The 19,344-nt window shown below is 35.3% G+C and overlaps 1 protein-coding gene across 2 annotated transcripts in view; it reads left to right on the top strand.

Moving 5' to 3' along the window:
* Positions 1-19,344, top strand: part of PolG1 (DNA polymerase gamma, catalytic subunit tam) — a 359,824-nt gene that overhangs the window by 112,177 nt on the left and 228,303 nt on the right. For both annotated transcript variants that reach the window (XM_090399500.1, XM_090399502.1), the window contains exons 6-7: positions 8,380-8,459; positions 16,083-16,265. In XM_090399500.1, the coding sequence (XP_090255626.1) occupies positions 8,380-8,459; positions 16,083-16,265 (263 nt within the window). The remainder of the gene's footprint in view (positions 1-8,379; positions 8,460-16,082; positions 16,266-19,344) is intronic.

Consider the following 19,344-nt stretch of genomic DNA (forward strand, 5'->3'; position numbering starts at 1 on the left):
TACGCGCTCTGTTTGTTTAATATAATTGGAATCGGTTGATTTTAGTTTGTAACAGTTTTTTACTTTTTAGTGCCTTACATCAGTTATGTACTCTGAAGATGCCAACAGACTTAGTTGGTGAAACTAGTTGGTATAACTTTGTTGTTTATTATATACACTTGATCAATATAATCCCAATAAAAGTTTTTCCAGAGCTTTTTGGTAACACTACTTGCATTAACAACACACTGGTAATGCATCCCATTCATTGACAATTCTCCATGTAAAAAATCTACTCCTCACATCCCTCTTCACCACACTCTTACATAACTTCCAGGAATGGCCTCTGGTTTTTCCCCTCTTGCCTTCCATAATCTTCTATATCTGTATCATATCACCTCTTTTCCTCCTATCCACTAACTCTGCAAGCAACTTTTCTTCAACCTCTCTCTCTCTCCATAGCCAACATTCCAAAGTCCTGATATTGTATTAGTCACTTGTCTCTGGGCCCTCTCCAATGTTTCCACATCACACAGAAAACCAGGTGACCAGATTTGAGCACAGTAGTCCAAGTATGGTCTGACCAGTGCTTTATCAGGTCAGACCATACTTGGCACAACCACTTCCTTATCCCTACATGTTAGAGTACTTATCATAGCAGCACCACGATGTTGTCCATTATTATCCAATGTAAGACCACCATTATTGGGAAGTTCTCTGAATAACAAATGCCTACTTGCTTGCTTTAAGCATGAAACCTCCAACATATTCTCCCATTTAATATAATTTATCATCATCATCATGTTTGGTGAAACTTTGTTCATGTTGTCACTTATTGATGAACAACAAAAATAAAATAAAATAAAATTTCATGACACAAAAAACAAAAAGGAAAGGCTAACCTATGCAAAAAAAACTTGATCAGTCTTTCCCAATGGGTATTTTTCTTTTTTATGGAAACCAATCATGTAAATCAATTAGGTCTCTCCTTCACAATTACTTAAGTTTTCAGAACAATCATATTAAGTTTTTTTAATGATCATGATTAGCTAGTCTGGTTGACTGTGTGGATAGTGCTTCTGCTTTCCATTCCATAGGTATTGGATTCAAATCCTGTTGCAGGCATGGACTTATGAATTTTCGTAAGTGGTAGATGAATTGTCCAATGTAAGACCATAATTCTGCTTATTTGGAGGCTTAAGTAGCTTGAAATAGTTCCATGAAATCACACGAGAAAAAGAAAAAAATTTAGTAAGTCTGGGATACTTAGATACTCTGCCCTTAAAAAAAAAAACTTCTCCCTGCAAGTTCTGAGTTTTAATTTTTTTTTTCCTTTGGAGGGGAGAGGGATGATTTATCAAAAATTGCAAAAGAAATCATAATTGAAACCTCCTCAAATTCCTGCCATGTACCCTCAAAGGATGTACAGGATATGATAGTACCACATGAGAAATTTACATCATTAATAATTTCCTATCTACAATTTTCCTCCAAATCAGTCTGTTACTTTTCAAGAACTCCAACATTCAGATATTATATTTCTATCATCTAAGGCACTTTGTACGGTATCAATCCAGCTATGTCTTTTTCTTCCTCTGGGTCGTTTTCCTGCCAACCTGGCAGAGAACACTTGTTTTGCTAATCTTTCCTCGCCAATTCTGTTTAAGTGACCATACCATCTAAGATTAGCTCTGCTAACGCATTCCTGGATGCTGACAATGTCAAGTTCTTTCCTAATATCCTCGTTTTTAATATGATATTACCATTGATGGCATCTGTTCACGTCTCTAATCTTTCTCAGGACTCTCATATCTGCAGTCTCTAGTCTTTGGTCAAGTGTTTTACTTCTGACCCAGCTCTCAGATCCATAAGTTAAAACTGGTTTGAACACTGTCTTGTATACAGCTAATTTAGTGTTTCGACTAATTTCTCTTTTATTCCATATGAATATATTCAGTTGACTTCCTACCATACCAGCTTTGTTGATTCTGTTGTCTATTTCCATATTTAATTTACCATCTTCACTAAAAATTGTGCCTAATAACTGAAATGTTTTACTTGTTCCACAGGTTCTCCGTTCACAACACAGTTGACATTTTCAACAATTCTGCCTATTTTCATTGTCTTTGTCTTTTTTATTGCTTACCTTCATACCATATCTATTACAACAGTTATTCAGTTTAGTCAGGGAACCTTGCAGAGTTGTAGCGGATTTATTTAGGAGTATAATATCGTCCGCATACAGCAAAGAGCTGACATTAACATCTCCAATTTTGATATCATGTTTAATACCACTTTCCTTCATAATGTGATCCATATAGATAATGAATAACAGAGGGGATAATTTGCATCCTTGTCTCACACCAGATTTAACATTAAACCATCTTCCTGTACTTCCTTCAGTTCTAACTGCTGACTTACAACTCAAATAAAGACTAAGTATTGCTTGATATAATGCCCCATCGACACCATATAACTGTAGCGTATTGAATAGCTTCTCTCTCGGCACTTTGTCATATGCCTTTTCCAGATTGACAAAACTTAAATATAGATCTTTGTTATATTCCCATGCCTTTCTCAACTATTTGTCGTAAAGTGAAGATCTGATCCTGACAGCCTCTATTTGGCCTGAATCCAGCTTGTTCTTCACCAAGCTTTTCTTCCACAATTCTTCTCAACCGTTTCTCAAGTATACTTGCATAAATCTTGCGAGGAACACTCGGTAGGGAAATACCTCTGTAATTCTCACATTCAGTTTTATTTCCCTTTTTATATATGGGTACTATGAGAGCTCTACTCCAATCATCGGGAATTCGTCCCTATATCCAGGCATTCTGAACTATGCAGTGTAGTCACTGTAAGGCTTTTATACAACCATACTTCAGCATTTCTGGTTGAATATCACCTACTCCTGCTGCCTTTCCACATTTCAAGCCTTTGATGGCTTTTCTACTTCAAGTATGGATATGTATTCCTGACTCTATGCCTGTTGAGTGTTTTTTACCACTGTGCTATCACTGCTTGTTTCATTTAGCAATTTTTTGAAGTAATTACTCTATTCTTCAAGGATATCTTTTTCTCCTGTTTTCATTTCACCTTTATCATCTCTAACTCCTTTTACAGCACTCTTTCCTCCATTTCTAAGCTTCTTCAACAACCTCCAGAATATCTTACCACTGTCTTGATATTTATTTTCTATGTTCTTGCCAAAGTCCTCCCATGACTTTTGTTTAGCTAGTTTTACATAGTGTTTAGCTTTCTTACATTTGTCTCTGTATTCTCTCAGAACACAAGCTGACTTATTTGCCAGGAACTTTTGATATGCTTTCTTCTTTTCCTTCACTGCCTCTTTAACTTCCTGTGTCCACCATTGAGTTCTGATTTTTCTATCCTTGCAGATAACCTCACCACATGTCCCTCTGGCTGAATCAATCAGGGTTTTCTTCAAGGCTTGCCACTGAATCTCCAAGGTTTGCTTGCTGTTCTCAAAATCTTTCATTTTTCCTTCAATGATCTTTGTATATTTTAGTCTACAGTCCACATCTGAGAGCTGCTCAACTTTTATTCTCTTTAAAACTTTTTTACATGTTATTCTTTTCAATATGAAATTCAGTTTTATCCTGCTCAAGGCTAAATAGTGATCACTTCCAATTTCAAATCCTCTGTACAACCTGCTGTCCTGCACCAGGGAGAAAACATCACTATCAACAATAACATAGTGAATGAGACTTTTCTTATTCCTTGCCTCTTCTCTCCATGTGAATTTGTGCACATTTTTATGTTGGAACATGGTGTTAGTAATAACCAGTCCATGTCCTGAGCAGAAATCCAACAGGTATTTGCCATCCAAAGTGGAGATCATTTTGACATACCAAAATATTTTCCCAAAATATTTTTGTATGTCTGACAATCATTTTCTACTCTGCTATTTAGATCCTCTACAAGGACCAACTGTTCCCCATTCTTATATTTGCCCACATCACTCTACTTGACTGCTTGCCATTCAAGAAGATTAGCCTCATATTTAGTGTTGAATACTATGGCTACTCCTTCTTTTCTTTGATTGTCATTGCCTGAATATATCATTTTGTATTTATTGCTCACCAGTTTTGGTCTTTTTGTTTCAGTCACCCCTATTATGTCGATCTAGTACTTATCTAATTCCTCAGCTGGCTCCATTTCTTTGCCATTCAGGCTTCTTATGTTGATAGTACCGATCTTTAACTCTGGTGATGTTGAGTCGGGGTGTGTTTTCAGATTTGTTCCAGTAGCTGACTTTTCGCTGTTCACCCTGGTTCCATGGCAAAAACAAGGGGACCTTGTTTAACCGGGCGACGTCCCAGCTGGCATGAAATTTTGTCATGTTGTACCATCATTTTTTATTTTGCTTTAAGCCAATAAGAATACAATTTGGTCGGCTAAATCCCAAATTGCCAGCCCAACTTCGTCCAGTATCCAGGTAGATACTCAACAGGGTGCACCACGAGAAGGTGAAGATTGGACATTAGGTCAGAAGCCCTGGTCGGTTCTCCTCATTCCTTTAATGGCTATGTAGAGGTCTCCTCTCAGTTATATAGCTTTGACCCGTAAGTACCCCTAATTGAAACCTTCCTGGGGCAATTTCTCTATAGTGTACAATTGTCTATCTCTATGAGTGGTTTCCCATAGCAAAACCTATACTGTATACAACTTTAGTACATTTCCATCTTTTTGAGGCAACATTGTATATTCAAACTGTTGGTCTTAATTATTAAAAAAATAATCAGTTTCTTTACACCAATGCAGTAAATTAGCTTTGTTCTGCAGTTTTCATAAAACATATAAGTGAAAATCATTTAATGCTATCTCATTACCCATGACTTTTTAATGGATTTAAACCAAAATAACTTAATGTTGTACAAATAAACAACTTAATATAAAACCTTAAAATACCTTCTCAAGTGATGGGTAGTCGTATGTAGTCATATAAAAAAAAATCCAGAATTATTCTAGAAATCTATTATGCTTATGGCTTAAAGCATATGAACTCCTTTAGGAGTTCATAGGCTTAAATTCATAGGTGTATCATGAATACACCATGATAGTAGAGAAATTGTAACTGCTGATATTTCTTTTCTCAGTAAGGATCTTCTGAAGAAAGATCTTAAACATATATTTTTATATTAAGAAATACTCTGAGCCAGGAAAGGTTATTGACTCTGAACCTTGTATGACTTTTTATTTTTTAAAGCAGAACTTAATGTTTTTTTTTTTATGACCAGCTGGAGCAACCATTCACCTATAACAATCACAGTGGTTGCTGTAGTTTAATATAAAAATATCTCTGATTTTTGTTTAAAAGAATTCTTTACATAGGATATGCTTCAAGCAATTAGGAATGTTCTAATTTTTCTAGTTATTTTGAAGAATTCAACTTTGGAATTTTTGTTACTCAGTGAATGCTTGCTGACATAATTTTTGTATGTTATGAACATAGTTTTAATATATGCCAGTGCAAGCTTTGTGAAGTTTAATTATTATCATCATCAGATTCCTGATATGTATTATGATAGTACTACATGATTACTGGAATCCAGTATCAATTATGGAATGAAAATTAACATAAGAAAAACAAAGGTAATGAAAGTAGCAAGGAAAGAGGCAAATATGGATATCAGAATAAATGGAGAAAAATTGAATCAAGTAAAGACATTTAAATATCTAGGAAGTGTGATTAGCAGTGATGGAAGATGTAAAAGCAACATAAAAGCAAGAATAGCGATCGGAAGAGATGCTTTTAATAGAAAATGGAATTTATTCAGAAATAAAATGGACAGAAACCTAAAGAAAAGACTAATAAAATGTTATGTGTGGAGTGTTGCCCTCTATGCAGCTGAAACATGGACATTGAAGAAAGAAGAAAATTTCTTCTTTCATCCATCTGTTCAATCTCCTAATCTTTTTCAGGCCACTCATATCTTTAGTCTCCAGATATGAAATAAATCTCTTCATCAAAGAGTTTTATTTTCTAACACAGCTCTCAGATTAATAAGTTAAAATTACTTTGAACACTGTCTTGTATACAGCTAGTTTTGTGTTTTGACTTATCTCTCTTATTCCATATAAATTTATTCACTTGACTTCCTACCATACCAGCTTTGCTGATTCTGCTGTCTATTTCTAAATTTAATTTGCCATCTTCAATAAAAATTGAGCCTAAATGACTGAAATGTGTTACTTGTTCTATAGGATCTCCATCCAGGATGCAGTTGATGTTTTCAATATTTCTGCCTAGTTTCATTGTCTTTGTCTTTTTAATGCTGATTTTCATACCAAATTTATTACAGCAGTTATTCAGTTTAGTCAGGAAATCCTACAGACTTGTCCTGGATTTATTTAGGAGAATAACATCATCTGCATAAAGTAAAGAGCTGAGATTAACATCTCCACATATCAGGTTTAATACCTTTTTCATAATGTGTCCATATAGATGATAAATAACAGTGGAGATAATGTACACACTTGTTGCACACCTGATGTAACATTAAATCATCTTGTAATTCAATTCAACTCAAATATAGACTAAATAATGCTTGATATAATGTCTCATTTACACCATATAACTGGAGCATTTTGAACAACTTCCCTCTTGGTACCTTGTCATATGCTTTTTCTAGATCTACAAAACTTAAATACAGATCCTTGTTATATTTCCATGATTTCTCAACTATTTGTCTTAAAGTAAAAATCTGATCATGATAAATTCTATTTGGCCTGCCTCCAGCTTGTTCTTCTCAAAGCTTCTCCTATGAAATTTTTCTTAGCTGTTTCTCAAGTATGATTGCATAAATCTTACTGGAAACACTCAGTAGAATTACCTCTGTAATTCTAACATTCAGTTTTATTTCTCATTTTGTACATGGATACTATGAGTACTCTACTCCAATCATCTGGAATTTGACTCTCTCACCAGGCCTTCTGAATTATGTAGCCATTGTAAAATTTTTATACCTCCATATTTTAGCATTTCAGGTCAAATATCATCTGCTCCAACTGCCTTTCCGTATTTCATGTTTTTGATAACTTTTTCTACTTCAAGTAATGATATATAATAATAATAATAATAATACGTAATAATAATAATATATTCCAGATGGTATTCTTGTTGAGTGTTTTCTACCACCATGCTATCACTGTTTATTTCATTTATCAGTCTTTCAATGTAATTAATCCAGACATATATAATATCTTTATGTTCAATGTTCCTGTCACCATTATCATCCTTGATTCCCTTTTCAGTATACATTCCTTTACTTCTCGGCTTTTTCAATAGCCTCCAGAATATTTTGCCACCTTCCTGACATTTATTTTCTATGTTCTTACTGGAGTCTTCCTGTGACTTTTGTTTAGCTAGTTTTACACAGTGTTTAGCATTCTTGCATTTGTCTCTATATTCTCTAGAGCAAAAGCTGACTTATTAGCCAGGAACTTTTGATATGATTTCTTCTTTTCCTTCATTGCCTGTTTAACTGCCTGTGTCCACCATGGAGTTCTGATTTTTCTATCCTTGCAGACAACCTCACCACATGCCTCTCTGGCTGAATCAGTCAATGCTTTTTTCAGGGTTTACCACTGAATCTCCAAGGTTTGGTTCTTGTTTTCAAACTTTTTCAATTTTTCTTGAATAATGTTTGTGTATTTGAGTCTACAGTTCATATCTGATAGCTGTTTAATTTTGATTTGTTTCAAAACTCTCTTATACTCACTTCTTTTCAATATGAAATTCAATTTTATCTTGCTCAACACTGAATGGTAATTATTTCCAATTTCAAATTATCATTATTAGCAGCTTTGCCTTTTTTTTCCAGATTATTCCAAAACATGTTTATATGTTTTGGGAAATTTGTTGATAAATACTGACTCATCTAAACATGGAAGTGTTTTTGGTTTTTCTATATGTTGATATCCTACTCAGGGGTTTGGCTTGGCTCATTTCAAAGAAGAAAAAAAAAGAGAGAGAAATGAGAAAATAGTTGTGATAATTATTTTCTCAATTTAAGTTTGATAATATCTTGATTAATTGATACATCTCATTTGTACACGATATTTTCCTTGAAATTTTCACGATGTAGACAGGTAGACAGATATTGCACATGTGGGATGTGTCCTTTTCTAGTTATAATACTGCATACAGTATATAACTAGAAAAAATATAACTATAAACTTGCAGAATTTTTTTTTTTTATTCTAAAGAAAAAAATTTTTGAATATATTATTTGTGATTCTGAACTTGAATTAAAAAATAGTTAATTTTTGTTAGTGGATATTTTATGTCATTTGGTTATGGTAGTGTTGAAATCGTAATATATTAATACTTGAAACTTTCTGAGTTAAGTTTACATTTTCTGCTTTTATTTTTAGGATTTAATGTCATACTGTGCTCATGATACTTTAGCAACTTATAAAATTCTTCAGAAATTGGTGCCCCTGTTTTATGAGAGGTAAATAGTTTATTATCAATTACCTCTTTTATATAATTCATCATAATGGGATAATTCATTGTAATCACTGTTGTAGATTGTAGTAATAGGAGTATCATTCTTTCTCACATTAAGAGTTTATTGTTATATCTGTTTTATTCATTTTTATTTTCTTTATTATGATCTGTATATAGTAAACAAAGCTGCAGTCTTTAAAATTCCAGTATAATGAAAAAATAATGAGAACTTATGTTAAAAAAAATTATTAAACCTACATATGGTCACTAATTCTCATAGATAAGCTTATATGTTGGTCACACATGACTATTAAATTATTTAAGGAATTTACAACATGTTGGTAACACATGACTATTAAATTATTTAAGGAATTTACAACATATACTGGAATATTAATTAAAAGAAACTTTAATAAATACTTCCTATATTTCAGCAATGTCACATCGCCATCTTCATGGGAACATACAACTGTGACACCTGCACGCACGTGTCACAGTTGTATTATAGTTGCTACAAAGAGCAAATGAGGCAGATGAGAGAAACTGACATTGTTCCTAGAGTCCTAAAGGTTCCCCCTAGTGGGCTATATTGGGTTGTCTTGGCTGTTGGGCTGAAGTTCTCAAGATGCAAGCTTCCCAAGGGGCAGTCTCATGCACCCAAATTTGTTGAGGTTTGGAAAGTTTTTTAGAGCTGAGGTTGATTCCATGAACAATCTTTCGTATTTAAATTTGCTGCGGTGTAATAATGTGGCTGTCTTCCAGTGTATTCCGTGGCAGGTATCCAGAGCATGGTCTGCAAGCCCAGAATGACTGTAATGGTGAAACCAGATGCAATCTTTGTGTTCTGATTTCCTGATATTTGCTGTCCTGCCTGTACAGTTTACAGCTTCAAGGGACCCGGTATACTCCAGGTAGGTCTAGGGGAAGTGGCTGGTCTTTGGTGGAGCGGATAAGGGATGCCAATTTCTTATATGGTTTGTAACAAGAAGTCAGGTTATATTTTTTTAAGATTTTGGTTAACTTTCCAGAGGTGCTCTGGATATAGAGAATGGTGATGGATTTAGTGTAATCTTTGTTATGAAGTGGGGGGGAGGGTTGTGGTTAACTGGTTTTAATATTTCTTGGATTTTTTGGGGGTTATAGCCATTGGGCTAAGAAAGTGTTAAGGATGTGGTTCAGTTCAGTGGTTAGGGCATTGTCATCTGAACAGATTAATTTTGCCCTGTTATATAGTGTTTTTATAACCCCATATTGTTGTGGGAGGGGGGGATTGCTGTTGAATGTATCAGTTACAGCACTACATGATTAAGTTTACATTATTATTAATATTTTATCAACAATTTTCCCCCAAATTAGTCTATTACTTGTAAGCATTCCAATATTATCATATCTATACCTCCTCTGGAGCATATAATCTGAGAAGAACTGTGAGATATCCTCTTTTTAGTTTCATTCTGAGTTGTAATATTCTTTTGTTTCAGTATTTATAGTTATTGATGTTGTCTTTAAGGGATTTGTGAATCATGATTGATACTCCTGCTCTTGCTCTTTGGTTCTCTTGTATTCCACTATAGATATGTATGTAGTTATTAGTTTCTTTGGTTCCTTGATTTTTCTTCTTTGTTTCAGTCAATACTGAAATTTTGATTTTGATATAGAATTTCATCTATTTAGTTTTCTTTGTGAAATAAACTTCTTACATTCCAGGTAGCAAAATGAGTGATAATCTTTTTCCATTCAGTACCTTTAGCTGGTATAGGGTCATTTCTGTTTTGAGCAGTCCTTGAATTCTTTCTTTGAGACCTGAAAGTAATTAGAATACTTGTGAATTGGTTACTAGCCAAAGCAAGGCATCCCTAGTGGTTGGGCTGTCACCTTGAGGCAACTAGGCTTGCTTTTTTTTTAGTAGATAGTGAAAAATATAGTTTGAGTGAAAAGAGTTACCCCCCCTCCCTCCCTTGAATTGCTCTAATAGCACTTGGGGGGGGCAGTATAAAGTAAGAGAGAGTATAGTTATAATATAGTACAGTAATATTATAACTGTAGAAGACCAGTCTACAGTTATAATATTACTTATTGTCCACTTCCATCAGGGATGGGTTGAGTCTTCCATGTTTCCACAACAACCTCCAGGAGTCTCGGTTTCTTACGTGGCTGATGAGCTGTCTATGTGTTTGTAATCCAGAGTTCACCTTTATTGTTGTTATCCATTTAGTTCTTGGTCTTCCTTTTTTCTTTTAATCTTGCATACAGAGCAAAGTTGAGTAGTCTTTTTGATGGCATTCTGTCGACATATCTGTACCATTGAAGTTGTCTTCTTTTGATCTTTTATATTAATGAGTCTGTATATTTTAGATCTTGTCTTACAGTTTCATTTGTTTTCTTTTCTGTTCATTTTGTTTTATTTATTTTTCTGAGACATTTCAAAAATGATTCAGAAATATGAAATTCAAAATAATTAGTTTGAATCATTTTGTTTTTATCCCATTTCACTTCAGGTTTCCTATAAACTAGATAATAGTGTCACACTGGGTAATGAAAATCATCTAAAATATATTCTAACTTTGAATTAAAAAATATATATGTTTTTTTTTTATTTATTTTAATGTATAATACAGTTAATAAGAAGTGATGTGATAGTTGCAATTAATGCTATAGTGAAATGTGTTCAGTTATAATGAAAGTATCTTTATATATTGAAGACGCACATTGAAGAAGCAACTTCATGCAAACTTTTATTTCCATATACTGGGTATGATAAAGGTTCAACAACAAGAATATAATCTTTTGTGAAAATAGAATATGCAAAAAAAAAGTTTTTGATATAACTGTCCTCGTCCACATATGCTAGATATACAGGCAACAGAATCTGTGCATAATAATCCAGATGTAGTTGCATCAAAGTCTTATAATGATGAATAATAACTTCATCTTTATAAGACTGATATGATCTATCAGTGTGTTTCTTAACTTTCAAGCGATGATCACTTGAGCTATTTTTTCCAAAATGTTTTATTAATGTTCTCTGAACTGTGCACTTACTCCTCTATTTCCAACCTCATCAGTTTCTTATAATGTAGTTTCATCTACAAAAATCACAAGCTGTAGTAGTTTTTTTCATCCTGAAGTGCATAATTTTGAACTGCCAACATTACTCCTTTGCCAAACTTCATATCTATTTAGATCGTCCTGTAGGATCTCATGAGGTATTAATATAAACTATTGCTCCAGCATTTTATCGCTACTGCAAGAGTTTCCCATCCAAATTAAACATCAAACGGCAATCTTAACAGCAGGTACTAAGGAGCTGATAACTTCAACACAACCTGTGAGTACTTTTAGCGCATTAAATCAGTTATATTTCGATCTAAAAATCAGCCATGTGCAAGCGCCTGCTATGCCTACCGTGCGAAGCAAAGATGGTGGCAACAAAAACCAATGACAAACAAGTACCCCGTATCTCGCCAGTAGTGCTGTTGCTTGCCGACAAACCCACAAAGTGCTGCAGCTCTAAAATTGATATCAGCGATAAAAAAAAAAAGTATGATGTGCAAGTTCTGATTTACCATTGGATACACGCATCCTGCGCAAAAATGGACGAGTCGGCACACAAGATATATATATATCGACCTCAACCAGCACTATTTCACTGTGCTTCCCATCTGAAAACAGCTCCTGAACTTAAGCAAATGAATTGAAAACCTCTAACAGCACATCAGTGCTATGAACGAAACTCTTTCCTCCGAAATATGAGCACTAGAAACCAAACTCGAACCAATTGACGATCAGCACTGCAAATCAATGAGTTCTTTAATTTCCTTTCCTTAAAAATTGACTTTATTCAGTCCCACTTTCCCAACAGTGAAATCATCTTCCTAGGAGATTTTATTGTCCACAACAACTGGCTTTCCTCCTCCAGCTGTACAGATCTTGCAGACAGAGATGCTGAAACATTTGCCATCACTAATGACCTTACAGAAATAGTTCAGATGCCAACCAGAATACCTGATAACCCAAACCACTCTCCAAATACCCTAGATCTTTCCTGACCAATGACCCTTCCAAATATACAGTGAAAGTAGAAGGCCCTCTAGGCAATTCTGACCACAACCTGGTGCTCATCTCCTCCCTCATGCAACAATGCACACAGCCACTCCCATGCAAGAGTAGTTTGGCATTATAGCAGTGCCAAGTGGGACAACTTCTGCAACTACTATGCCTCATTCCCGTGGTTAGACTATTGCTTCCGACCTTCGAACCCAAATGCATGGACCGAACTTATAACCAAAATAATCCTCACTGGCATGGAAACATACATTCCCCACAGTACTCTGACCTGCCATTCCCTAATTAAACCCTGGTTTTCCAAAAGATGCACCAAGGCTGTACAAATGAAAAATCAAACATACTATTACTAGCTCAAGTCAAGAACCCCATCCTCCTTTAGAGCTTATACCCAAGCCAGCAATAAATGCAAAAAAACAATCAATGCTTCCAAAACAGAGTTCAAAAGAGCAAAAAGCAGGAAATTCGCAACCTGTCCAAACGGCAGCCGAGTCTTTTGGTCTCTTGCCAAAGCAATTGGTCGTAACTTCTGCCCAGCACTCTCCTACCCCATCATACTCAGATGGCCACATTGCATCATCACCTACAGAAAAGGCCAATCTCCTGGCCTCACACTTTGCTTCCAATGCATGCATAATTGACAACGACAATGGCAAATGTCCTCCAACCATTCCAGATGCCCAACATACAATGCCCACTATATCCTTTTGCCATCAGTAAAATACTCTCCAAATTAGGAGAGTATTTTACTGATGGCAAACAGGGCCAGGAGACAAAAAAAGTCTCCTGGCCCTGATGTCATTCCTCCAATTGTCTTGAAGGTTTGTGCACCAGAACTGACTCCTGTGATATGTCGCCTATATATACTGTTTTACTCCACTGGTATCTATCCCACAGCCTGGAAATTGGCCTATATTCAACCCATTCCCAAGAAGAGCGACAAGTCACTGCCATCCAACAACTGCCCTATCATCATTTCCCAACTCTTACACTACCTTGAAGCTACCTGTCTAATAAATGACTGCCAGTAAGGATTCCATTGCTGCCAATCAACAGGAGATCTGCTCACATATATCACCCATCTCTGGACAAATGCCATGGAGGAGTTTGGCAAATCTCAAGAGGTTGCACTTGATATCTCCAAGGTGTTTGACTGGGTCAAGGGCTTACTGAGCAAGCTGCCATCGTTTGGTCTATCTCAAGACTTCTGTAGGTGGATTGCCAGCTTTTTGTCTGGACAGTGGTGGTGGATGGTTCCTTATTCTCTCATCATTCAACTAATGCTGGGGTTCCACAAGGTTCTGTCCTCTCACCAACCCTCTTCCTACTATATATCAATGACCTACTTCAGCTTACCTCGAACCCAATACACAGTTTTGCAGACGACAACACATTGCACTTCTCCTTTTCTTATGATAAACCTTACTCCACACAACTCATCTCAACCTACAGAACATCAACTACTGCCCTCAGTTCTGAACTCCAAGCCATCCTCTAATGGGGTTTAGATAACCTAGTCAATTTCAATGCCAATAAGACCTATACTGTCTTATTTTTCATAAAAAAAGAACCATTTTCTCCTAGTATTATTTTTGACAACACCCAAATTTCCAGACAATTTGAGATTTCCTTTCTTGGAATTACCTTAACATCAAGCCTCTTCTGGCATAAACACATAACAACCATTGCATCAGCTTCTAAAAAACTAGGATTTCTCTTTCGCTCAAGATGTTACTTCACCCCTGAACAGCTGTTAACCTTATACAAATCACAAATCCACCAACCATCGAGTACTGCTCTCACATATGGGGTGGGCCCCCGAAAAGCTCCCTCAAAATACTCGACTCAATACAGAGGAGAGCAATCAGACTTATTAATGACCCATCTCTTACCAACTCACTCTCCACACTTTCACACAGATGATTGGTCTCTGCACTATGTGTATTCAACAAATATTTCCATGGACAATGTTCATCCTCAAATAGCATCAATAATTCCTTCACTTAGTACCAAGCTCGTTGGTACACATGCAGCTGCTGCTCAACATCCCTTCACAGTGCACCTTGAAACCCACAGAACAAGTTTCTTCTTCTCCTCCTCCATTCCTGTAACTGCTGTGCTGTAAAACAGTCTTCCCTTTGTTGTGTTCCCCAAGGAATACAATATACGGTCATTCAGATCAAATGTGAACAAATACCTTCTTTCCCACCCACCACCCATACACGATACTAATGTACTATAGGTTGATCAACCAACCTCTTGTGTATGGACTCAACATAAAAAAAAAAAAATATATATATATATATATATATATATATAGTTATACAGGGTGTTCGGGATAAATTTGACAGTTTCGTAAGGAAAAAGAAAATCTTCTTTGTATCTATTAAATTTAATGAATTGACAAAAAAACATTACAGGCAGAGTTAATTACAATACTATCAACAAGATTTACTCAAAATAACCACCATTAGCATCGATCACAGCTTCAATTCTGCTTCGGAACCTCGAACAAGCTGATGCTACAGTCTCCCTGGGAAGGGCCGCAAAAACTGTTTTAATTTTATCCATTAACTGGGCTTTTGTATTACTGGAAGTGCGATTGGTGTCTTTTTCAACTGCGCCCCATACAAAATAATCCATGGGGTTAAGGTCTGGGGAGTTTGGAGGCCAAACATTTGGACTGGTGAAGTCGTAGAAATTTTCAGACAACCATTTTTGACTTTTCCCAGAGGTGTGGCAAGGGGCCGAATCCTGCTGCCATACATACGGCCTACCATTGGCTACCCTTGTTATCCAGGGCTTGACTACAGTTAGCAACTCCACGAACAAAGCCCGAATTCCAATGCCAGGGTTCTTCAACACCAGTTCCTGCAGATTTGCGAGGAATTCTGCTGTACGAACGCAATCAGATCGTCTGCTAGGGATCTTTCTTCTTGCTACATCCTCGTAGTCACCATTGCAAGTCTCTAGTTCACGCCTGATTGTTTTTACTGTATTCAGGGAGCATTGGGCAGCAGTCGTAATATCCTTATTTTGATGGCGGGCACGAATCATCATGATACAAGTTATTCTCTTCCATGATTCAGGTGGGTTCCAGCTATCCATCCTTTCTGACATCTTGTATATGAATGAAGAAGGGTCCAAACTTTTAAATGAAGAGAAGTGTGTGTTAATACATGTAACTTACGGAAAAATATAATTAATTATAAATATGTCAAATTTATCCCGAACACCCTGTATATATATAGTTATATTAAAATGATATAATAAACTAAATCTAACAAAAATACACAATATTACTGTTTGAAAATTACACTATATCACTAACTGAAATCCAAATTAAATTTTATCTTTTGCCAGATAATCCTTCATGTATCTATGCACAATATATACATGAACAGTTTATACCAAGTAAAACTGTTATTATCATATTTCAGAACATCTGTGTGGTTTAACTTAAAATGACTTTAAATTTTAAAAGTAGTTACTATTTTCATGATTTCAAATAGTATGTTATATTATACTTCTTTCATAATAGCTTTGTTATTTTTACTTTTAGATTTCCTCATCCTGCTACATTTTCAGGGATGTTAGAAATGGGAACAGCTTATTTACCTGTAAATCAGAATTGGGAACGCTACTTACAGGAAGCACAAGCAACTTATGAGGACTTGCAAAAAGAACTGAAATTATCCCTTATGCACCTAGCTAATGATGCCTGTAGTCTTTATCATGAAAACAGGTAAATGATAGGATAAGTTGAATGCTTATACAGTCAGCTCTTACTATAGCAAATATTGCATTGAATTTACTCTCAAGTGCATAGTCTTCTTCTTCTCTTCTGTCCAAGACGGGCTGAGTCTTCTCTTGAGCAGGATTTTCTAGTCTTCTCTATTCCTTGCTGTTCAAAAAAGTTCCTTATATGCTCTGCATCCCGAGATGTTTTTTATTAATTTCATCTAGGTAATTCTTTGTCTTCCGGGTCTTCTTTTTTCAGTTGGAAAAGTATTGATTAGGACGTTAGGAAGTCTGTCTGCGTCCATGCATACAGTGTGTCCAAACCATCTCAGTTGTTGTTTTCTAATTTTTTCTATTATTGTCTTTTTGTACAATAGTTCTTGTCTGACTGTGATGTTTGTTTTCTTTTCTATCCAACTTGTTCTATTTATTTTTCTTAAGCATTTAATTTCAAATGCCAGCAGTTTTTTCTCCTCTCTTTTTTTAACTGTCCATGCTTCTGCTCCATAGATGACTGTTGGTATAATTAATACTTCATATAATTTGATTTTGGCTTGCTTAGATATCTTGTTTGTTTTCCAGATTTTCTGTAATTTTCCCATGGTGGTCCATCCTTTCGCTATTCTGTGTTTTAATTGTTTTGAGTTCATCTATTGTTTCTGTTAGTTTTAATCCAAGGTATATGAAGTTGTCTACTTGTTCTATTTGTTCTCCGTTTAGGGTGGCTGAGATGGTAGTTCCGTTCCTCCCTATTTTCATCACTTTTGTCTTTTGTATATTTATTGTCATGTCATATGTTTTACAGGTTTCGTTTAGCTTGTTTATCAACTTTTGTAGTTCATTTGGGGTTCTTGCAAGAAGGACGAGATCATCTGCATATTTGATATTATTTATGTTTAAACCATTGACATTGATTCCAGGCTCATTGTCTATTGCCTTCTTTACAACTTCTTCTGGATATATGTTGAATAGGCATGGGGATAATGGGCATCCTTGCATTACTCCTTTTTGGATCTCTATGGGGTCTGTTGTGAGTGTGTCCTTTTTAATTATTGCATTTGTCTTAGAGTAATATTTTATCAGAAACTGTATTATATATTTATTGCTTTTTCTATTAGAATTTTAAGAAGGATTTCTCTGTCGATGTTATTGAAAGCTTGTTTCAAGTCCACAAAACAACAATATAGTTCTTTATGGTCTTCCCAACTGAGCTCTGCTAGTTGGTGCAATGTGAAAATTTGGTCTATTGTTGAATAGTTTCCTTGGAAACCAGCTTTTTCTATGCCTATAATTTCTTCATAGGTGTTTTTTAATCTATTTTGTATAATTCTTATGAATATTTTATAGGTGTGAGGGAGTAAATTGATTGGTCTGTAATTTCTGCAGTCTCTTTGGTCTCCTTTCTTGTATATTGGGATGATCTTTCCAGTTCTCCAGTCATCTAGGATCTCTCTTGTTTGTAGTATTTTATTGAATAGGGTTGTTAAATATTCTATTGATATGCTGCCTCCATATGACCACAGTTCAGTAGGGATAGTATCGATGCCTGGTGCTTTATTGTTTTTCATCTGTTTTATTGCGTATCTAACTTCTTCTTGTAAAATTTTTGGGTGATCATTATTTTCTTCTATTGTTGGCATTGTAGTTTTGTTTCCTTGGTGTAAGATAGTCTTAAAATGGTTTGACCAGATTTTTCTTTTATATTCAATATTCCCGGTTTCAGTCATCTTGTTGTTTATTATTGTTACTGCTTTTGCTGAGAATTCCTTTGTAATTTCTCTTACAGTATCATGGAAGACTTTTAGGTTGTTTTGTTGGTATGCTTCTTGGCATTTCTTAGCTTTTACTTCTAATCATTTTTCTTTGGCTTTTTTGCATAGGTATCAACTTTATTTTTTAGTGCGCTGTATTTTTCTCTATTTTCTTGATTGTTTTGTTGGTTTACAAGTATCTTGGCCTCTCTTTTCTCTTCTATGGTAGCTATGATTTCTTGGGTTATCCACTGTTTGTTTATTTTGGGTTTGGAACCTAGAGTGTCTTTTGCAATTGATAACACTGTTTCTTTTCCTTCTTCCCAGTATTTTCCGGCATTCTGGAAGATGGAGAGTTTTAATTTCAAGCACATCTGTTCTAAAAATCGACATCTGCTTGAGCTATCTTTTAGTTTTGATAGGTTGATGTTTTCTTCTTTTCTGATATTGTTTTTCCTGTTGAATTTTATCTTCACTTTGGCAGTTAATATTTTGTGGTCAGTGTCGAAATCAAAACTTCTTAATGTTCGTACATTATTTACTGATCTTTTCCATTGTTTGTTTATGATGATATAGTCTTGTTTAGATATCTTGTCTATTGGGGATGTCCATGTATATTTATTATTAGGGCGTTGATAGAACAATGTGTTTGTAATCATTAGATTGTTTGCTTTACAGAAGTGGAGTAATTGTTCTCCTCTGTAGTTAATCTTTCCATATCCAAATTTTCCCATCACACCTTTTTTGTCTGCTGTGAACTGTCCTATTTTAGCATTAAAATCTCCCATCACTATCATGAGTTCTCTATTTTTGGGATTATCTATTTCCTGTTGTAGTTCTTTCTGTTGAAGTGCATAGTAACAATGCTATTTTGAAAAGTAGATGCTAAATCCACTCTAGCAAGCTTTTTAGTAATAGCCAGATTATTCTTTTAGTATCTATGAGTTTGCTGTATGAGATCCAACCATGCATGATAATAATGACTCCAGTAAGGGGGGAAGAAAAGAAATTGAAGAAGGTGCCAGTAAGGGTCATCGTATAAAAGGGTTAGGAATCCCCCCAAGAAGGCTTTTTTCCATCAGAGTTTTTCTTCATGAGTCTTCGGATAGGTCTCACGTGGTTTTCCTGAATGATGGATTAGGAATTTTCTCCGTTCGACACAATAAGGAAGCAAAGTGTGCAGGATTTTGATTCCGTCGTTTAGTTAAAAAGAGAGAAGATAATGTCAGTGTGTTTCATCGTCCAGTGATCATAACGATTGAAAGAAAATTCTATAAAGGAGTCAGTGCCCATGTGGTGAATGTGGTGAATTTCACAGCCATAGAATAGATG

The sequence above is a fragment of the Typopeltis vanoorti genome, chromosome 10, assembly GCF_054136105.1.
Source record: "Typopeltis vanoorti isolate ZY-2024b chromosome 10, IOZ_Tvanoo_1.0, whole genome shotgun sequence".
Taxonomy (NCBI): Eukaryota; Metazoa; Arthropoda; class Arachnida; order Uropygi; family Thelyphonidae; genus Typopeltis; species Typopeltis vanoorti.